Source organism: Ambystoma mexicanum, chromosome 10 (genome assembly GCF_040938575.1).
Source record: "Ambystoma mexicanum isolate Mex_15411 chromosome 10, UKY_AmexF1_1, whole genome shotgun sequence".
NCBI lineage: Eukaryota > Metazoa > Chordata > Amphibia > Caudata > Ambystomatidae > Ambystoma > Ambystoma mexicanum.
Window position 1 is genome coordinate 693,040,002 of NC_090932.1, and position 23,287 is coordinate 693,063,288.

The window sequence follows — 23,287 nt, forward strand, 5'->3', positions numbered from 1 at the left end:
GCATGTCCTCATTCCGACAGACAACACAGTGGCAATGCACTACCTGAACAAGCAAGGTGGTTTGCACTCCATCCCCTCTGCACAGAGGCGATGATACTATGGTTCTGGTTACTAGAGAACCAGATCTTGGTGGTGTCCGTTCATCTGGCTGGTACAGAGAACAGTTTGGCAGATGCTCTGAGCCGGCAGAGCACGGTCTCAGACGAGTGGGAAGTGTGCCAGGAAGTCCTGGAAGAGGTCTTCTCTCTCTGGGGTACCCCAGCAGTGGATCTGTTCGCCACAGAGTCCTACAGGAAGTGCAAACAGTTTTGCTCGATGGAATTCCCAGCGAACTGTGCACTGGGGGATGCGTTTCTGGTGGACTGGGCTTTCCCTCTCCACTACACCTTCCCTCAGATTCTTGTCATTCCATGGGTTCTCAGGAGGCTGAAGAGGTTTCGAGCAACCATGATCTTGCTTGCCCAGGACTGGGCGCGGAGACTGTGGTACTCGGACCTCTTGGGTCTGTGCACCTAATTGGTTGCCTCATCGGCCGGATCTCCTGACCCATTCGGAAGGTCGGATACTACATCCGACTCCGGAATCCCTCAACCTACATGCGTGGCTCTTGAGAGGATGAGGTATGATGACTGGGACCTTTCTAAGGAAGTGGTTGAGGTGTTGCTGATGCATGCAGACCATCTACAAGATCTTTGTTTCTGATGTGTGTTAATCTGCTTAGAATCACATGCTGTGCATAGGTCCGACATCCAGTGGTCACTGCGGAGTATTGCATTTTGTTTTTCGTGGTCGAAAAAGGGGACGTCGACAAAGCGTGTCTGCAACACTATCCCTATATTGACGTGCGTTGTACCCACAATCCCTCACGTGTTGAGGTCCCTCAGATTGTTTTTTTCCGCCCAGCTTCTGGTCGCCTTACGCGGAGCTCCTAGAGAGACATTGCAAATACTTACTACGGACCTCGGTCCTTAATTATACTTATTATATTGTTAAAGATCCCTCCCCTCGATGTTGGCTGTGAAGCTGTTTCTCCGCCGAGCAAGTTTTCGACGGAGGGGAAGAGACGGAGGAGATCCTTCGGCGCTGCCGAACACGTGGCCTGGCCGCGCCGGCCAACATACAGTAGGGAGAGTGGGGGTTCAAACTTTTATCTTCTCTTTGAGAATGTCTTTCTTTCTCCCCTATCTTTCCCTTGGGGTTATCATCACCAGTTATTATTGCCTCAGCTATGGAGAGGACACCTTTTAAGTTTTGCCCACGCTGTAGGGGCAAATACACTTGGAAGGAAAAACACAAGCTCTGTAATCGTTGCTTGCCCCTCGATCATAAGGAGGACAGCTGCGTGGCCTGTAAGCTCTTGAAACCAAGAACTCTTAAAGAACGAAAAGTTAAGAGGTGGGCGGACTACGCTATGTCAAAGTCAGTTTCCTCACCCGCCGCCGCTGTTACAGAAAGTGACGAGGAGGGTGATAACTCGACGTCCGTTACGGAAGTCATTAACCCCCAGAAGGAGCGCTCGCGCTCCTCGACGTCCGTCCCCGGCCCCGACGGGCTCGGCTCACGCCCTGCTTATGGGGGATGAACACCCCGGCGACAAGGACGCACATAGACCCCATAGGCCTAAGCACACAACCCACGGCTCTTCGTCGAAGACGAAGGATCCATCAGCGCCGAAGGGGACGCAGGGCACTCCGGCGTCTACCTCAGACCGTAAGGGTCTCAAGCCCCACCCGCAAGCGCAGCCACGACCAGCGATTGGGCTTTCATCTAACACGGGCGCTACCTCAAAATCATCCGACGTAACGCTCCATAGAGCGGCCGTCGAGGAACAACGCGTAACGCAGGCAACGTCGACACCAGAGCCCTCTACTGACAAACTCGTTGTCGAGAGCCTGGCGAGAATTATTTCCGAAGACAAACGTAAGCGGACGACGAAACAAACGTCGAATACCGCACAAAAAGCTATGGAAACGCCGAAAAAGCACAAGAGTAGCCAGGAACTGCCCCCTTCATCTAAGGGCACTTCTGAACTACCGGAGGGCTTTTCAGAGGGCGACGGAAACCTTTCTTCGACGTTGTGGGAGCGTTCTAAGCGTTTTGAAGGTGAAAACACTGATTTCCCCCCTCTAGACTATTCAGGGGTCCCCCATGAGACCCTTGAAAGACTCCATTCTTGTATGGAGAAAATGGAAAGTTTTTGGGAAGCCAAAACCCACCCACACCCAAAAGACCAAGAGAATGGCCCCAGGATGACCCTAGGGTCAAGATTCCTAGGATGTTTCCCCCTTCTACAGACGTATATGACCTCACTGAAGAGGAGCAATACCTCCAGGAAGATGAGGAGTGTTTGGGTGGAGAGGAAGAACATGAGGAAGAGGGGTTTGAAGAAGATCCTTACACTAGTGCAGGAGCTTTTGAAGAAGATACAGCTACCTCACAGCCCTGGCAATCCCCATCAGTGCAGCCTTGGCAATCCCCATCAGTGCACTCAGACCCTGATGTCTTTCACCCTTCTCCTCCCAAGGATTCACCTATTGGAAACACCTCTCCCATAGATGACCAACCTTCACTTAATGCACTATTGCGCAAGGCAGCAGCGCATTTTGAAATAGACACAGGGGAGACTCTTCCTGACATAGACTTTGTAGAGAAAGTTATTAAAGAAAAAGCCCCTGTTAGTCAGTCTATTCCGCTCCTGGCTTCTATAAAGAGAAGAATAACTCCTTCCCTTTCCAATCCTGCCTTAGTCAGAGGGGTCAACCCTCGGATAGAAAAGCTCTTCAGCCCTTCGTCCTCTGACCCTTTGTACATCAGGAGGACATTCTATTCCGGACTCCCTCGTAGTTACTAATACAAGAAAAAGAGCGGGGGTACCACTATCCACTAGTGAGGCACCACTTGACAAAGAGGGCAAGAAGCTCTATGCACTTGGGAAGAGAATCACGACCTCCGCCGCCTTCTCAACTAGGATTGCAAATAACAATTCCCTACTAGCTAGCTACGCAGATGCACAGTGGAGCAAGCTGCGCAGCGAAGCAGAGGACGCACCAGAACCCCTGCGTTCACGCCTGTTAGCTATAATCTCAGAGGGAACTCTTGTAAACCAGGGCATCGTAAAGAACTCCTTAGATGCCGCAGAGACGGCTGGCCGTTCCCTGGTTCAGGGAATACTTCTCAAACGCCATGTCTGGCTGCGCAATTCGGGATTTAAGCCGGAAACCCAGGCTTCCCTGATAAATAAGCCCATAGAACAAACACATCTGTTTGGGAAAGCAGTTGATGAGGCCCTAGAACATGCGAAGAAAGAGTTTGATACCATCAAGACTCTTGACCAAATTTCTCGGCCCCCTAACAGACGCGGCTATGGCAATAGACGCTCCTTTCGTGGCCAACGCCAGCAGCAAAACCAACAGCAATTTTACTCTGCTACCAACTGGCCCTCTAACCAGGGTAACAACACCCAGTTCAGTCAAAAAGGCCAACGCTGTGGCAAAGGAAGAGGTCGCGGCTCCAGCCCCAAAGGTTCCACGCCCAATACCAACAAATGACCCGAAGATTCGGGTCCCCTCCCATGCATCACCGGTCGGGGGCCGGCTAACATCGTTCCTTCCAGCATGGGAGGGAATATCGTCAGACCGCTGGGTATTATCCACCATAGCCCACGGATACTGCATCTAATTCAACGGTTCCCCGAAGTACAGACCCCCACGGAACCGACGCATGACACCGGAACACCTCACCATTCTTCTTCAAGAAGTAGAAGAGCTGCTGAAAAAAGAAGCTTTAGAGGCTGTCCCCCTATCTCAGGTAACAGAAGGTATTTATTTAGTGTACTTCCTTGTACCCAAAAAGGACTTAACCATGCGCCCTGTATTAGATCTGCGCCCAGCGAACAAGTTTGTCAAACCCCAAAAGTTTCGTATGGTGACCTTGCAGGAAGTAATCCCACTGTTATCACAAGGGGATTACATGACAACACTAGACATGAAAGATGCATACTTTCATATTTTAATGTTGCCAGCGCACAGAAAATACCCCAGGTTCAAGATAGAGAACAAGCACTACCAGTTCAGAGTACTACCCTTCGGGATAGCATCTGCACCAAGGGTATTCACGAAAGTACTGGCAGTGGCAGCGGCCCACCTGCGCAGGTTATCCATCCCAGTATACCCTTACCTCGACGACTGGCTCATAACAGGGGATTCTTACGAAACATGCTTCTCCAATACCCAAAAGACCGTAGACCTTTTGTCCCAACTGGGCTTCTCCATCAACGAAAAGAAGTCCAGCTTAGACCCCAGCCAAATCAAACAATTCCTAGGGGCTCTAATTCGAACAAAGGACGGCCTCGTCTTCCCCTCCAACGAGAGGGTCCAAAACATGCTGTTTCAGATCCCCCATTATGTGGCAGGTCGAGAGGTGACGGTACGCAAAGCAGTGCGCTTGCTAGGGATGATGGCGTCATGTATTTATTTGGTACCTCACGCGCGCCTGCACATGCGCCCAATGCAAGACTGGCTCTACAGCCAGTGGTGTCAGGCCAGCGGACAATGGGACGATCTAGTGGTTGTCTCGCAGGCCTTGGTTCTTTCGCTACGGTGGTGGACAAAAGAAAACCTGTTATTAGGGAAAACTTTTGCCACACCCGCAGTGGAAGCCACTCTAACCACAGACGCATCCCTTACAGGATGGGGGCTCACCTATCCCATCAGACTGCTCACAGAGCGTGGACTCTGAGCTTAGCATCCAAGCATATAAACCTGCTGGAACTACTAGCGGTGTTCAAAGCACTGAAAGCCTTTCAGGAACACCTACAAGGAAAGACAGTGATGGTCCTCACAGACAGCACCACAGCCATGTACTACCTCAACAAGCAAGGGGGCACTCACTCTCCAGGACTGTCCAAGCTGTCCCAGAATATATGGAAGTGGGCTCTCAAACACAACATGTTCCTACTATCACATGTACCAGGGGAACTCAATCTGCTAGCAGACAAACTCAGCAGAGACTTCCCCCTGCCCGAAGAGTACGAATGGCAATTGCACGAAGACATCGTCTTAGACGTCTTCACGCAATGGGGATTCCCGGAAATAGACCTGTTCGCAACTCTGGAGAACTCACAATGCCAAAGTTACACCTCCAGGTACCCCCAGAACCAGTCCAAGGGGAACAGTCTGTCGATTCAATGGTCAGGGAAATTTGTTTACGCCTTTCCCCCGACTCCCCTTCTCAACAAAGTGGTGCACAAGATGCACCAGGAGCAGGTTACCATGATACTAGTGGCCCCAATGTGGGCCCGGCAGCCATGGTTCGCTCACTTGATGGAGATGTCCCTATCTCCCCCAGTGAAACTTCCCTGCCCGTACAACATGCTGTCACAGGACAAGGCAGGACACTGCATCCATGCCCTCAGACCATGAACTTAGCAGCCTGGCTCCTGAGATCATAGAATTTGGACATTTACAACTCCCGCAGAGATGTATGGACATCCTCAGGGAAGCCAGAAAACCTAATACTTGCCACTGCTATTCTAGCAAGTGGAAAAGATTTGTCATCTGGTGTAGAGGTAAGAGCATCAACCCGGTTGACTGCTCTCCCACTAACATTGTTCTGTACTTGACCCATTTACTGGATTCAGGTCTAGTGTTCAATTCCATTAAAGTCCACCTAGCGGCACTTTCTGCATACACCACTTCCCAACTTAAAGTGTCGTGGTGGAAGATACCAGTTATCAAGGCCTTCATGGAGGGGGTAAAGAGAATACACCCTCTGATAGCTAACCCAGCTCCCGGATGGGACTTAAATGTGGTACTTTCTAGACTCATGGACCCTCCTTTCGAACCCATGCATAAGGCAACTCTTAAAGACCTCACTCTTAAGACTGCTTTCCTAATAGCTATCACCTCCATTAGGAGAGTAAGTGAACTACAGGCTCTTTCTGTACTAGACCCCTTCGTAACAGTTCACAAGGATAAGGTGGTCCTACGCACACACCCCAGGTTTGCACCAAAATTCATCTCAAAATTTCATGTAAACCAGTCAATAGAACTACCAACGTTCTTTCAAAACCCTTCCAGCTTGGGAGAAAAAAGTCTGCATACACTAGATGTACGCAGAGCTGTCATGTTCTGCATGGAAAGAACCAGACCACTGAGAAAGACTAATCAGTTCTTTGTCTCTGTGGCAGCAGGAAGAGAAGGAGATGCAGTTTCAAAGTCCACTATATCTAGATGGATTGTTCAATGCATCACTCTTTGTTACACTCTTGCTAAGAGAGAACTACCCTTCAAGCCAAGAGCACATTCCACTCGAGCTTCCATAGCGTTCATTGCAAATGTTCCCCTTGAGTCCATCTGCAAAGCGGCTACCTGGAGTTCTGTGCACACCTTTACAAAACACTACTGTCTAGATGCACACTCTAGATCTGACTCCCAGGTGGGACAGGCAGTATTATGACATCTTCTTCTCATAACCCACCGCCAACTCCGGGTACTGCTCGCTAGTCTATGCACAGCATGTGATTCTAAGCAGATTAACAAACATCAGAAGACAATGCATTACTTACCGTAAAAGCATTTCTGATGGTTGTATCTGCTTAGATTCACATGCGCCCACCCTTCCTCCCCGCTCGGATGGAAGGAACATAGACATCCTTTTCTATATTTCTCTCTTTTCTGTACTCACTCACGTCTAGAAGGCTCCCTCAGGGCAGAAAAATACAAACCGAGGGACCTCGACGCGTGAGGGATTGTGGGTACAACGCACGTCACTATAGGGATAGTGTTACAGACACGCCTTGTCGACGTCCCCTTTTTCGACTACGAAAAACAAAATGCAATACTCCACAGTGACCACTGGATGTCGGACCTATGCACAGCATGTGAATCTAAGCAGATACAACCATCAGAAATGCTTTTACGGTAAGTAATGCATTGTCATACCTGCAGGTGGAGAAGCTTTGAGGCGTGCAGCAGGGAGCGCGAGATTGGGCCTATCTCATGCCCCACCACTACAGTGATGGAGTTCCTACTGTCACTGGCCTCAGCAGGCCTTCAAGTCACCTCAGTTAAAGGATATTTGGTGGCCTTGTCTGTGTTAAGAAACCCCTGGATCAAGGTTCATTTTTTTAATGAGTCCGGTAATGGCACAATTCCTGAAAGGCCTTGTAAATAGGTTCTCAGAAACTGTTTGTTGTCTCGGATTGGGACTTTAATCTGCTACTCGCATATCTGATGGTGGCTCCTTTTGAGCCTATGCATACTTGTACTTTAAGACTCCTCTCCTTAAGAACAGCCTTTTTGGTGGCTTTTACAACCGCGAGGCAGGTGAATGAGCAACAGGCCTTATGCTGCAAACCGCCTTTCCTGTGGTTTTTGTTTTCAGGAGAAAGTCTCTTCCAGGGTACGGCCTGTTTCCTTCCCAAAGTTGTCCGAGTTCCATCTTTCTCAATCGATTGACCGTCTGGTCTTCTATCCTCCCCTGCATCCTTCTAAGGAGGAGGAACAAGTTAATCGCTTGGATCCCAAAAGGGTTTTGTTATTACATTGCAAAGACGTCTGAGTTCAAAAGAGCTGACCAGCTCTTCGTGGCATTTTCCTTAGCCCGTAAGGGCCTGGCCATAACTAAGGAAACGTTATCCTGCGAAATAATTTTATGTATAGCGGAATGCTACCAGTCTGCTGGGAAGGAATTACCTTCAGGCATCAGGGTTCATTCAACTAGGGGAGTCTCAGCGTTAACAGCATTACAGAGGGGGTGCCTGTTAGGGATATTTGTCATGCAGCGACATGGTCATCCCTCCATACCTTTGCTAAGCACTATAGTCTAGATGTGGCTCGCACAGCTGATGCGTGTTTTGGCAGGGCAGCGCAGCAAGATTTCTTATTCTAACTTTCTGCCCGCCTCCTTCATCAACTGCTTTTGGAGTCTATCAGATGCGAAATCTGTGGGAGAAAGGCAACAAATTGAAGGAGAAATTACTTACCGTAATGTTCTTTCTATGGATTCTACTCCTGCAGATTCCCCTACCATCCATCCCCGGTTAGTCAGTGGTTGGTGTGTATCTTCTCTTTTACGATGACTTGGTGATGGTCCTCGGTGACCGTTTTCTGTCCTTCCTGTCACATGGTGTTTCAAAAAATACCATTTAAAAAAAAAAGGGTTTACTCTGACTCTACTTGTTGGTATCCGTTGTAAATTCTTCTTCCTTCAGAGAGATATGGTTATTTAATTTTTGGGGGCTTATTACCCTGTTATCACTGTTTTCCTGTGCAGCATGGTGTGCTTGTGGAAAAAAGGGGAAATTGAGCCGGGGGCGTAGTGACGTAGTATATAGAAGACTCCTGACGTCCCGTCCAGAGCTGAAGATCTGATGCCGAGCAAGATGGATCAGCAGCCGAGTTGTAGTCCACTGCGCCCCGTGTCAAACATTTTCCAAAGCAGCAGAGCTCGATGTAATGTCTATCAGATGAGGAATCTGTCGGAGAAGAATCCATAGTAAGAACATTACGGTAAGTAATATCTTTTTGATTTTTTCCTGCACGTTCAATTTTCTAAATGTTACTTACTTATTTTCCCTTTTGCATTCCACCATATGCAGTCCACCCATTTCCTCCATGCCAAATATGTACTTTCATTTTTTACTTTTTCTCCTTGCTTTGTTCTGTTTTCACATGCTACAACCACATTGTTATGATTTCCTCACGATGAAGCAGATTTCAAATGATGCATGCCATGCCCCAATAACAGAGCGAAGACAGTTGTAGTAAAATATTAATTGATCCTCGATCTACAGAACTATGTTCATGAAGTGTGTAAAAAAAATAAAAAAACTCTTCTTTGCACTAAAGGGGTGCCTAATTCATGAAAAATATGACTCCAGTGGCATCTGTTAACCTCATTTGGCAAGTAAGAGCAAACATAAAAGATCTTTTACTCTGATATATTTGCAAATACTGTCAATTTCGCCATTGCTGCCATACTTAAAAGGAGGGATTTTGAGTGACAAAAAGACAAAACCTATTTAATTGGGGGGAAATGGCCTGTATGCCCTAAGTCCCATTCACTCTGCCTCCTACAGTCTACTCAACTACATTATTTATCAAAATTAACAGACGGAATTACATATATTTTGCAAAAGAGCCTCACCTCTCTTCCATGGCCTCCCACCACAACATAGAACTTGGAGAAGTTGAGGGAAGTCACAATCTGTATGGATAGGTCATTTGATGGATTCAACCACAGAGGTGTGAAGGAGGCCATGGGGGGGAAAAAGGGAACATTCTGAATGATGTTGAATGCCACTCTTATCAGTTTTCCTCAGAAAACTTCAAACGCCCACCACTGTACTGTTTATTACAAACTTATTCTAAACTTAGTATTCCAGAAAGAAATGCACCCCAAAATGAAAAAGGTGCTCGACAGTCTGATTTTCGGTCCAACTTCTACTGCAAACTTTGCAATGTTTGACTTGTGACCTTCTGAAACCACATTATCATTTTTTTGAAGCGCACAGTTAATGAGCTTGTATTTAGAAGTCATTTAAACTTGTTAAAGGTATGTGTTAAATTTCATTCAAAAAATGTTATATTAGTAAGAATGCAATTGTAAGATTTTTAGACTTCTTTACAAAACGTTTTAATAACACCATGCATGTTGCTTTCTTAATTTGTAATTGGTATTTATAGTTACTTGTTTCTTTTTGTAATTTGTTTATGCACTTATGTATTTAATTGCTTCAGTTATGTGTTCTTAAGTACATGATATCCTTTCATATACATATGAGAATATGTACTTTTCCAGCACTTCAAGTGACTTGTTCCTATCATGTAAAACATTATTCGCATTAATAATTTGTGTAGTCCTGTTGCTTACAAATTTCCTTTTTTCTATTCAAGCAAAAAGCCCTACAACAACCCAGTCCCCTAAATCTTCCTTTCTGGCAAGCCTAAATCCAAAAACATGGGGACGATTAAGTACTCAGTCCAATAGCAACAACATTGAACCAGCACGCACAGCAGGAGGAAGTGGCTTAGCAAGAGCTGCTTCAAAAGACACAATATCAAACAACCGGTATGTACATCTGAACTTTGTTCCAAGTTCTGTTTTTTATATTCATTCCAAAACAAGTTTTAAATTGCTAGAACTATTGGTAGTTATGCACCAACATTACAAAAAGGTTGATGCTATTATCTGTTTGGATGTGTCCCATTTTCTCGTAAACCATAATTTGTAGATAGTATAAATAATGTGGGCGATAATCACATGTATTTTCTTAAAGCTTTTACTGTTTAGAAACTCACCATTACAGCGCCCTTATTGGCAGAACAATTCACAGTACCTATGAGCCTTTTTCTACACATCAGCTCTGCATAAATGTTGCTCCTTCTAGGAGTCACAATTTGTTTGCATTGACCAGATCTTTGATCAATTGATGTGCTAAAAACAGTCTACAGAATGCAATAGTGCACAATACCCTGCTGCCCACATTTTTTCATTCTGCCCTCTTCCATCTCGGACCACCGCAGACTGTTGCAAACATTCCTAATTGTACCTCTTCCAAACAACCCAATCTGTCGCTCAGTTTCTTTTCCAAAGACTTTAATCTACCTCTGTCATGACTTTTCTTTACCAATGTACTTCCTACTTTATGGCAGTTTATTCACCTCCGTGGTCCACCTGTGTTTTGATGCACCCATTCTTTGGGCTTCCATACCCTCTCAGTCGGATTCATACTTTAATGTTTTGTTTGGAAGATTTCCTAATCGCTCAGATCTGAGCAAGATTTGGAATGTTCTGGTTGTGTTAGAATCTGTGATTCAGCGAATGACGAACTATCTGTGGATGGCTTATATATGGTTTCTTTGTTTTCCCTTTAATCAAGCCCCCCCCCCCCCCCCCCCCCCCCTTCGTTCAACCCCATGGAATATCTATTACTCTCTGGCTTGAACATATGAACCCATAAATTGATCAAATGTAAAACTGGACCTTGGGCTCATGCATCGCACCATCAGCTTTCAAGGCCTACTTCCCTCGTCTTCCCCTCACATCTCCAGAATACAAACATACTTGCTGGCTTCGTTATATCAGTTCCTTCTCTTCTCTCCAAAGAGGGCAAACTTTTTCTTACCTAAGTGCAAGCATCTTTCCCACTGGTGCAGTTATCTTTTGTGTTTCCTTTAATGCTTCTCCAACCCATTGGTATCAGCGCAAAACCAAATAGCAAGTGAGGGAAAGGCTGAACAATTCAACTTTACAATTTACTGGAAGATGCAGTTAAGTGATGGCCAATGCTTGGACTGGCAAGCGGAAATCGTTGGTGACAGATTGCATTTTATTTTTCTGTGTGTGGCGGGAGGAGGGTTGCTGGTATGCAGCATTTTTCTTGACCTGGTCAACGTGGGACAACTGATGAAGACCTCTATACATAAATCATTTTGCCAGAAGTGGTGCCATTTGACAGCATGAAGGCCAGACTATTTTTTCTACGTGCAACCTTTTCAGGTTTGCGAGTATCGGCACTGAATATTTTCCAGGCAGAAACTGACACATCTGGTATCCGTACAGATTACCTGATATATGGATGAGTATTTTCTGTATACTGGTGATCCACAAGACTCAAAGTTGTTGGTTCAGGTGACGAATACAGGAGCAGATCCAGCACAGCTTCCCTTGGTGTGAGACAACCAAAAAGGCAGGATCAGGCGAAAGTGGCATAAGCTGAAGCTCTGCAAAGTTCCAAGACACTGTTTGGAACGGCGACGGCTGTAGCTCGATAGCCCAGGACAGAGCTGGTCAGTCCACTGGTTGTTCTTTGGGGCACTTACGAAGACTCTGCCGGCACCCATCCTCGTGCAGGGTTCGAGAATAGTTCCTACTGGTCCTGGGGTTGAAGCACTGTTAGAACTGATTTTCTATACTCTGGCCGGTGGACAGATGTATAGAAGGCCAACCTAGTTTAGTGACTGGGACAACTCTGGAGCTGTTGCCAAACCAGTTCAAGGTAGCAAAGCGAGTGGTCAAGGATACGTTTTCAGGACGGGTGAGCCTGGTAGGGGGTCCTTATTGGCTGCACACAGTGAAAGGTCCAGGAACACACTTAGACAATCAGTTATACAAATTAGTGTATTTATTGCCTTACAACACTGAAAAGCATTTAATATTATACAATCACTGGAATAAGGCAAAAAATATAACCCCCTTGCAAAGGTAAATATTCTCCAGCATGGGGTCTGGCATGGATTCACATGCTCATGAATATTCCCCATCGTCCGGCTGGGAATCCTCAGTAAAAGAAAAACCAGTTCCACTTTCACTTACAAACTGTCTTTCTCCTTTAAACCAATCACTGAGCTCTGAGTCATAAAGCCCCCAGCCATTGCTTGCCCTCTCCCTGAGCCTCTCCTCTGAAAGACATCTTCAGATTTTTACTGCACGTTCAAGTGTTGGGAGGCCTCGTGTTTTGCTCCGTGAGCTTTTCTACATTTTAGCGCTTTTTTCGATAAAAAGTTATATTTTTGGTACAATTGAGCCTGTGTGCTCTTTCGGTCCTTTGACCGGCAAGCAGGGATCAGTTTGTCGGCATCTTCAACGCCCCTCAAGAGCAAGAATCGTCCAAGATTCATTGTAGATTCCAGAAGGCCTTTTGGGTGTACACCACACGCCGGACCATGTCGGAGGAGAAGGTGTGGAGGCTCCCTCTTCAAACTCTGTTCCAGCTGCGGATTGAGAAACTCGTTTGTGGAAGAGCCTCTACTGTCCATCGGGACCACAGGGTAGCGGATTGTGAAACCTACCTTGGTTTTTCCAAACGTACCGTCAAGGATCGTCACAGTAGGTTGGCAGCATGGCTCAACGTCAAGGCCTCTACCCTATGCAGCAAGCAGGGGCATGCCTCAGCCAGGACCAGCCGGTCCGAGGAGTCCTTTGAGGGTGCTCCACCATCAGAGCCCAAGAAAGGGCCAAGCACTGCAAGTCCATTTCCATTGGGGTCGCTGCCTAAGCGGGTCCCGCTATGGGGAGGGCGGGCTCATCTTCACCATTTGCATCCATCTCCAGTTATCGCTCCAGTTCCTCTTCAAAGAGGAAGTCTGCTAACCCAGGGAAGCTGCGGGAGAAGACCAGGGCGCAGGGAAAGGTGTCCGACCTACCAGTGAAGGCCCAGGCGAAGTCCTCCTCCGTCATCAAGCTGGTGGCGGCCGCCCCACCGAAGGCAAAAGGGGAAGACCAGTCCAGGGGGTCCCGGTGGCTCCGATGGTATCCTTTCCCCCCAGGCGGGAGGCCTTGGCGAAGACACCAGAGAAGAGGATGCCATTTCTAAGCCCGAGACCGACTCCTCGGGATGCAAAGGGGGGGGGGGGCTCAACCGTGCTACAGGGCGCAGATATTTCTTCCTCCGATGAGGAGGACCTGGTATCTGTTCACACGGTCCCGTTGGACGTGGGCAACGATGACGGCGGAATTGCAGAGGGGGATGATGGCAGAAATCTCAATTACGAGGGCTCTCGGCCCAGCAAACCTACTCCCCCGACACCTCCAAGGGACATATCGCTGGACATCCTCTCGACCCTCCACACCCTGGTGTCGGAAATTCAGAAGAGGATGCCTGCAGCGCCTCCGGCCCCGGCGACACCAGGCCAGCCACCGGCAAAAAGGCGGTGGTGGCACCCTACACTTCCACATCAACCTCCTTACATGCCCCACCCCTTAGGGATACAGTGACGGACACAGCTACTACGGACACAGACAGCTGCGTTTCCCCGCCACCGAGGGCTTCTCCCCAAGACGAGTGGGGTCGATCCATGCCATGATGGCCAGAGCGTCGGATCTTCCAGCTGACACCACAAGAAACCAAGAAGGAAGGTTTCCTTTACCAACGGTGTGAAGCCAAGAGACCATTCTGGCTGTGCCTCTCCTGGACGACGTTTCTGTTGAGTGCCTGGGGTTGATGAGAAACCCAGCGTCAGCCCTGGCAAAGAGGGATAGGCTGGAGAAAAAGTAACGGGTGCCGGAGTCTGCACCCGAGTAGCTACCTTTTGCAGCCTTCTCCGGACTCAAGTAATCTAATCCCTTGTCCTCAGCCTCCGTGTCAACGGATGCTGCTGGTGGCCCAGCAGGAGCAGCACATCCCTCAGTTCCTGGAGGAAGCCCAGCCCATGATGAGAAAAGGGCGATAGAGCTGGTTCCAAAGCGGCTCCGGGCCTCTGGAGTCTGCTCTAAATACTTCTTAGTAAAGAAGACCGGGGGCTGGAGGCCCATTCTAGACCTGTGGCACCTCAACAAATACCCCAAGTCCCAGAAATTCAGGATGGTCACGTTGTAGCACGTGCTCGGCCAACTGGAGGAAGGAGACTTCCCAATGTTGCTGGTTCTGGAGGACGCTTACTTCATGTCCCCATTCACGAAAAACACAAATTTCCTGTGCTTTGTAGTGTAGGAAAGCACTTTCAATAGAAGGCCATACCCTTCAGACTGAAGACGACATCCAGGGTGTTTTTACGAAGTGCCTGCCACTGATTGCGGCCCACCTAAATCTACAGGGGATACATGTGTACCTGTACCTAGACGACTGGCTCATCTGTGCCAGATCAAGGGAACTGGCCGTCGGAGACACAGAGAAGACCATCCGGCTGCTGACGGATCTGGGGTTCTCCGTTAACTATCCAAAGTCCTATAGGGAGCGCTAGCGAGCCGAGCAAGATGGCGGCTTCATAGGGAGCTCTGTGTGGCTCAGAATTAATCCCGACACATCATCCGTCTGTGGTGCCAATCTTACTGCTGATCATGCTGAACTGATTCCCGAAGCTGAGCTGCACTCTCTGCTACCACTCTGAGCTCGAAACTCCCAAAATTGGCCGAGATACGGATGTTTCTCTGCAACCCGCCAACTCGAGTGAGCTGAAATCTGCGAGGTTGGTAGGGCTGCGGGCCGAGAGGAGATCGCCCCCCCCTGCGGTGCCCGACCGCCATAATAACATCGACACAGGCTTGCAGTCACACCACCCACCCGGAGGAGGCTCCCGGAGGAAGAGGGTTGACGTGTGCACCCTCTGTGCGCGAAATGCATAGAGGTCTCCGTCCCCGTGGCGGCTCGCAGCCCGTCCTGCTGTGCAACTTGGCCCGCGGAGAAGGTAGGAGCCCTGCCGGGCACCCGTGACGCTGCTTCGGCGCCCCAGTGAGCTGTGACCCTCTCAGATCCGTGCGGCTGGTGCTGGTGGTGACACCGCGGGAGCCGGTGCCCAACTCCTAGCTCCGTGGAGTGACTGCCTGCGCCTGCGGACTCCAACACACACTTTCCCCGGCTGGCGCCCTGTGACGCTCTCCTTCAGTCGGATATGAGTGAGGCCCCCAGGACACCAAAGCGCAAGACGCCCTAACCGCCGGGCGACGTTGTAATTCAGCAGCATACACGCATGATTAAAGGTTAACCACACAGAGAAGATTGCACAATAAAGAGCCTTCCCTGGACCACTCTGTCTGTGGAGCTTGTGACAGAGCGCCCACCAGGGCATATCTGTACCCCGAAATCACCGCTGTGCCCCAAATGGACCTCAATAAACGAAGACTAGGGGATGGGCCGCGATAAAGCACACTATACTCCTGCTTTCTAATCCCCTGCCTATGGGACCAGCACCATATAGAAGAGTCCAACTACTGCGAGCGGGCACAAATCGATTGCCATACGACAACTAACGCCCCTACATCGAAAGGAAGACGGTGAGACGCCTGCCGGCAGAACCGGTGCCACTCTCCAGGGTTACCGCTGAAACGCACCCTTCAGACCCCGACTGAGTGCCCCGGCGTAGTCCAACTATATACAGACAACCTCGCTGCCTCCCGGGTCACCCCTTGACTACTCGCGACCAGCCACTTCAGCTGCAGGAAACCTCCACGCCCGCTGAGGCACTCCCTGCCTAATCAAGTCCAGCAATTACCAGCCACACTCCACGCGCCACCACCAGTTTCCGCAAACGGACCCTGATCTGACAAATCAGTGCTCCAACTACGATTACTGTCAGAGTGGGTGCCCCGGACTGTCACAAGCCATGGGGAGGAACGACAAAAAAAAACTGAACTTCGAGGCCAGCTCCTCCACCAGGCCAACAAATACTACCAGCAGACCTGCGTGCCCTGTTACGGACGCCGATCCTACCGACAACCGGACCCCAGGTCTCGACATCAAAGAAATCCTTCTGGACCTAAAAGCTGGAATAGGCGATCTAGGGAGTAAATGGGACATTCGAAGGGATTGTGTCCTCCGACGTATTCCTTATCTTTGATTTATACGTTTCCAGCTTGCTGGCCTCGGAATTTTTTTCTGTAGAGGGCGCTGCGTGTCAACGTCCGCCGAGTCGATGTCCCTCGACGGCCACCGTATCGGCGCTGACGTCACCATGCCCATAAATAGCCACGCGCTGCGTCCGTTGCTCAGTTCCGTTTTTCCGCGCTTCGTGGGGCCTCGGAACGTCGTTGCTCAGTTCAGTTAGGATTACCCTATATCTACTCGAATAAATACATACTCGTTCTCGATGGCATCTTCATCGGAACCGACGACGCCGCGATCCGGCTTCAGGAAATGTCGAGCCTGCAGTAAAAAAATGTCGATAACAGATCCACACAGGATCTGTTTGTGGTGCTTGGGAGCCGAGCACAATTGTTCGGAGTGTGAGGACTGCATGTCCATGATGGCGAAAGCCTTGAAGGAGCGCAAGGGGAAGCTCGAGAGGTGTAAGTCAGTCAAAACCTCCTCGAAGGTTTCTTCGGCTGAGTCGAGGCATTCGTCTCCTCGCCATCGAAAACATTCCCATTCTAGATCTCGAAGTAGCTCCCACCATTCGTCGAGATCAAGACACTCAAAAAAGAGACGTCGAAGATCCCCTTCCTCGTCTTCTGTTTCCCCTGAAAGGGTCTCCTGTTCCACAAAACACAGCTCTCGGGCTGAGTGGGAGGAATTCAGAAAGAAAATGGTAAGCGTCTTCGAGAAAGCGGCCTCGACCCCCTCGAAGACAGCTAAGGGTGATATACCCTGGGTGAAAAACTTCCAAAAATCAAAACGCAGCGAGTCGCAGCACCCGACAAAACATTCCACCCGAGAGCGCCACGAGCCATCGGGTAAGAAGGCACCATCTTCGCCGTCGTCGAAGATTACTTCGACGAATGGATCGGCCCCATCGATGCCGTTGTCAAAGGGTTCCTCGATGCATCGGTCGATCGACTCGATGCCATCGTCAACGCTGATGAAAGAGACCAAGGCTACTCTACAGCCAACGGTGATTCCAAGGGCCTCCGGCACGACGCCGAGACCGTCGATGTCCTTGAGTAGGATCTCGATCCTCTCGAGTTCTTCGAGACCTCTTCCAGTTTTCTCGACGCCGTTCTCTGCGCCTTCGAAGCCTGTCACATCGGCATCAACGTTTTCTCGTCCAATAATAACGAGTTTGGCTCATTCTGCCTTAGAGATGGGTTTTACACCATTTCAGAGGTCAGGGTACCCTGGACTACCTTCAATTTATGAAGAGGGGGAAGATTCTGTCCAGGTAACATTTGGGTTACAGAGGACCACACTGCCTATTTCAGAGGATTTCACCTCTGAGGAAAGAAGGTTGAAGGACCTACAGGAGTCACTACATGAGGCAAGTGGGCTGGACACTTCCCCAGAAGTGGAATCTGTTAAGCCAGACCCAGGGGAACATGCTGAAACACCCTATAGAACCCTTATGGCAAGAATTATTGAATTTATGGGTTGGTCTGCGCCTTCGCCTGTTTTTCCACAGGAGGACCCTGTGGTCCCCTTCCATGCAGCCTTACAAAGGAAAATTACATCTAATTGGGAAACACTTGAAGTTATCCCTGCGGTCAATAAAAGATTGTCAGCCAAGTATAGGGTAGCGGCTGCTGACCCTGAATACTTATCAAAACACCCGACTCCAGAGAGCCTGGTGGTTCAAGCGGCATCTTCATCTAGCAGTAGGACCGCTTACCCTACTGTCCCATAGGATAGAGATGACAAGAGGTATGATTCTATGGCGAAGAAAGTCTTCTCTGCTTGTAGTATGGCGTTCAAGTCCATCAACGCCACCTGTACGCTCGCCAGGTTCAGTCACACACTTTGGGAGTGTGCTTCATCAGCGTCTGACTGCATACCCGAAGGAGAGGAAAAGGAAGCCTTCCTTAACATTATTAAAGATGGCAAAGATGCCATGTGCAAATCACTTCAAACTGGCATCGATTCCGCTGACAGTATCAGCAGGGCCATGGCGGCAAGTACAACAATCCGCAGGCATGCTTGGTTGCGAAAGTCGGGCTTTGCTCCAGATGTACAGGCCAGACTTTTGAATATGCCCTTTGACGGCTCTTCACTATTTGGAAAAAAGGCTGATGACAGTCTGGAAAAGTTGCAGACTTCTAAAGCAGCAGCAAAATCTTTAGGAGCTGCTATCCGGCAAACTCCTTTTCGCCCCTCAGGAACCTCTGGGAGAGGAAAGTCCTTTCACTATTATTCCGCATTTGGGAAAGGCAGAGGACAGCCGGCTCAAAGAGGCCAAAGGAGATCCACCCGAGGTGGACGGGTCAAAGGTACTAAGGCCGCAGCAGGTGCCTCTTTACCCTCGGCATCTGCATCAGCCGCCCCCAAACCACTCTGAGGCCTTTCCACACAATACACCTGTAGGGGGCAGGTTAAATCACAATCTGACGGAATGGCAGGCTATAACGTCAGATGCTTGGGCATTGGAGACAGTTGCCCAGGGTTACTGCCTACCCTTTCTACACATCCCTCAGTCATCCACCGGGGACAGTTCTCTAAAAGTTCCAGATCTGCCCCTCTTGCAGGAAATTATAGACCTGCTAGAGGAAGGTGTCATAGAACCGGTACCTGTAGCGGACAGGAACAAGGGCTGGTACTCCCCCCTACTTTCTCATACCAAGGAAGGACGGAGGACTGAGACCCATCCTGGACTTACGAGAATTGAACAAGTTCCTCAGGAAGGACAAGTTCAAGATGGTAACTCTCTCTCAGATCCTTCAGGCCCTCCAGTTCCAGGACTGGCTGGTATCTCTGGACCTTCAGGATGCTTATTTCCATGTGCCAATCCATCTCAAACACAGGAAATACCTGAGGTTCGCAATTGGCGACTCTCATGATCAATTTCGAGTTCTGCCATTTGGGCTGACCTCTGCCCCGAGGGTCTTCACCAAGCTGAAGTCGGTAGTGGCGGTGAGTCTAAGGAGGGAAGGGATCCACGTCTACCCCTACCTGGACGATTGGCTGATCAGGGCTATATCTCCGAAACAAGCCCAGGCCGAGCTAGATTATGTCTGCCACTTCCTTCACAAACTGGGATTCTCCCTCAATTTAAAGAAGTCACAGATAACATCACAGAGACTCCAGTTCATTGGAGCGGTCCTGGACACTTCCCTGGGAAAAGCCTCGCCACCAAAGGTGAGGGCTCAAGATATTCTACAGATGGTCACCAAGTTTCAAAATGCCCAACGTCTCCCAGCCTTCGACTTTTTGAGGTTGCTAGGCCTCATGGCATCCTGCATCTTCCTTGTACCAGAGGCTCGCCTGAGAATGAGATCTCTTCAGTGGGCACTGAAGTCAGTGGTCGCAATTCTCAGGGAGAATGACAGATCTCCTGCGGATTCCGGACAAGGTAGCCCGCGACCTTCAATGGTGGGCCTATCCAGAGAACATCTTGAAAGGAGAACTGTTTTGGCAACCATGGCCGCAGATAACAGTAGTCACAAACACCTCACTCACGGGGTGGGGAGCCCATACCAACGACTTGACCATCAGCGGTCGTTGGTCTCCATCGGAGTCCAGCCTACACATCAACCTATTGGAGCTGAGAGCGATCAGAATAGCGCTGAAAGCTATCCTGCCATCAGTACAGGGGAGAAATGTCCTGATAATGACGGACAACAAGGTGGCCATGCACTACCTCAATAAAAGAGGAGGCGTAGGATCACTGCCACTGTTCAGAGAGGCGATGCAGTTCTGGTTTTGGGCAATCCAAGAAGGACTCTCTCTATCGGCAGTCCACCTAGCCGGAGAGAAGAACTTGAGAGCGGACGCTCTGAGCAGGCAGAGCACAGTCTCCCACGAGTGGGAGCTAGCTCAGGAAGTCCTTCAAGAGATCTTCGCCCTTTGGGGAACCCCTCAGGTGGATCTGTTCGCCACAAGCATCAACAGGAAGTGCAATCTGTTCTGTTCAAGGGAATTTCCCCCGAGAGGAGCTCTAGGAGACGCGTTCATAGTGGATTGGGAGTTTCCACTCCTTTACGCGTTCCCACCAGTCCCTGTTATTCCTCAAATGATCAGGAGGTTGAGAAGATTCCGGAAAACCATGATCCTAATTGCCCCGGATGGGGCCAGGAGAAAGTGGTACCCGGACCTTCTAGATATGTCCATCTGTCCCCCAATCCGTCTTCCACTCAAAGAGAATCTTCTCTTGCAGAAGGGAGGTCAGGTTCTCCATCCAGACACCAGAACCCTCAACCTTCACACTTGGCTTCTGAAAGGGTGAGGTACAAGGATTGGGATCTCCCTGATGACGACATGGAGGTGTTGCTTTCGGCCAAAAGGCCAGCAACAAAGTCTTTATACCGCTGCCGTTGGAACAAATTTTGCAGCTGGTGTAGGGAAGAGAATATCAACCCTTTTTCATGTGGTACACCAACGGTGTTATCGTTTCTACTCTACTTGGCAAACTCAGCCCTTCAAGTTGGCACTGTAAAAGGCTATCTCGCAGCGCTTTCTATCTTCAAGCGCACTGCGGAGGAACCATCGTATTTCAAACTTCCTTTAGTGATACAATTTCTCAAGGGATTAACTAATGTTTATCCTCCAAAACCATTCCAGGTTCCCTTATGGGACTTAAATTTAGTCTTAAACTTCCTAATGGGCACTCCATTCGAACCACTTCACTCTTGTTCGCTGAGATTTCTCACGCTTAAAACTGTCCTATTGGTAGCACGAACATCTGCTAGGAGGGTGAACGAGCTACAAGCTCTCTCCTGTAAACCCACACATACAATTTTCCACAAGGACAAGGTTGTCCAACAGGTGAAGCTTAATTTCCTCCCAAAGGTGGTTTCTGAATTTCATATTACTTAGAAAATTACCTTACCTTCGTTCTACCCTCCTCCCCATCCGGGGAAAGAGGAGGAAAGGCTACATAGGCTGGACCCAAAGCTTTTACATCAGCAGAATGGCTAGGATCAGGCAAGCAGACCAACTGTTTGTAGGATACTCAGGTCACAAGTTGGGACTACCCATAACAAAACAAACCATCTCCAGGTGGATTATTTTTGCCATTCTGGAATGTTACAAACTGGCAGGGAAAGAGCCACCCCAAAATCTCAGGGCTCATTCAACCAGGGGTATCGCAGCCTCTTCGGCTCTCCAAAGAGGGGTACCGGTCCGAGACATATGTGCGGCTGCCACATGGTCGTCCGCACATACATTCACAAAATTTTACAATCTGGATTCCTCCACTGGTCAAGAGACCAGATTTGGCAAGGCCGTATTACATTCGGTCCATCCCTAAAGGGATACATAACATTGTCACTCCCACCTCCAATTACATGCCACTGCTATGGGAGTCTATCAAAGATGAGGAATACGTCGGAGGACACAATCCCTTCGAAGAACAAGTTACTTCTTACCTTGCAACGTTCTTTCGACGGGATGTTCCTCCGACGTATTCCTTATCGCCCCTCCCATCCATCCCCGCAGTGATACTTCCCTTGTGGTTGCAGCTTGCGCTCCTTCAAGGTCAATAACCAATTCAGGCATGACTTTTCTTATGCTACAAAACGGAACTGAGCAACGGATGCAGCGCGTGGCTATTTATGGGCATGGTGATGTCGGCGCTGATACGGTGGCCGAAGAGGGACATCGACTCGGCGGACGTAGACACGCAGCGCCCTCTACAGAAAAAAATTCCGAGGCCATCAAGCTGGAAACATATAAATCAAAGATAAGGAATACGTCGAGGAACATCCCGTCGAAAGAACGTTACAAGGTAAGAAGTAACTTGTGGATCGTATTCAACACCTCCTTGACCAACACGCTGAAAGACTGGACAGCATGGAGCAACGTGTGTCTGACCTTGATGATGGCACGGCAACTCTAACCACCAGAGTCTCCGCGTTAGAAAACCAAGTGAAAGCCATCACTGCTAAAAACGAAGATTTGGAGGGCCGTTCCCGTAGGAACAACATTAGAATCATCGGAGTCGGGGAGCAACAACTCCAGACTAAGATGGAGGACCACGTTGGGCGTATCTGTGCTGAACTGTTTGGGCCGGGAGTCCTCTCCCAACTATTCATCCTGGAAAGAGTGCACAGAATCCCCACAGCTAGGCCTATCCCGGGATCGAATCCACGTCCGATCATTGCCAGAATACTCAACTATAAGGACCGGGACGCAATACTCAAAGCAGCCAGAGAAAAAGGGAAACTCCAATTTGATGGGGACCCTATTCAGTTCTTTCCCGATTTCTCACCATCAGTTCAAGCACAGAGGCGCTCCTTCACGTCAATCAAACGGAGGCTACAAGATAACCACATACTCTACTCCATGTTGTTTCCCGCCAAACTCCGTATCCAGCACGTCGGGAAAGCCCATTTCTTCACCACACCAGAGGAGGCCATCGAATACCTAGATCGGACCGGCTGTAGACCTGCCTCAAACAACTCGAATCCACGACATGAAGAGCGTATGCGGAGAGACCCACCATAAGCCTCCAACCTCGGCACTGAGCAGCGGAACAGCCCCTCTCGAAGTCATCGATATTCGCTACTCACGACAGAAACTCATATCTAAACGTATCTGAGCCACACTGCCTCCTGCACGGCGACTAACGCCCCAAGCACAGCAATGTCTGTAGTTCGAATGTTAAAGGTGGGTACATCGTGGGCGTGTTGGGGGTTACCCACGCAAGGGAGGGTTGTTAAAGTTATTGAGTTACCTTCATTTGCTCTGTTACGTTCAAACATGCAGATACTACGGAATCCCTCTTCGGAACATGCAGTTTTCAACAGCTCCTTTTGCACGCGTATGCGTTACCTGATCCGCACAGACGGGACGGCATGCGTCCCCCTCTTGCCATCTCCTCAGACTGGGTACTATTAAAATTACCACTTGGAACATCAGAGGTGGCAATCAACCTGCTAAACTCAGGAGAGTTCTCCAATATCTGCGCAGGCACAAGATCAATATTGCTATACTACAAGAAACCCACCTCTTACCAGCCGCCGATCATCACTGGGCCCGCTCATGGGG

The 23,287-nt window shown here is 49.2% G+C and overlaps 1 protein-coding gene across 6 annotated transcripts in view; it reads left to right on the top strand.

Annotated features, from left to right (window-relative positions):
• Positions 1–23,287, top strand: part of TRIP12 (thyroid hormone receptor interactor 12) — a 2,051,777-nt gene that overhangs the window by 1,194,511 nt on the left and 833,979 nt on the right. For all 6 annotated transcript variants that reach the window (XM_069618297.1, XM_069618300.1, XM_069618299.1 and 3 more), the window contains one exon: positions 9,897–10,071. In XM_069618297.1, coding sequence (XP_069474398.1) covers positions 9,897–10,071 — 175 coding nt within the window. The remainder of the gene's footprint in view (positions 1–9,896; positions 10,072–23,287) is intronic.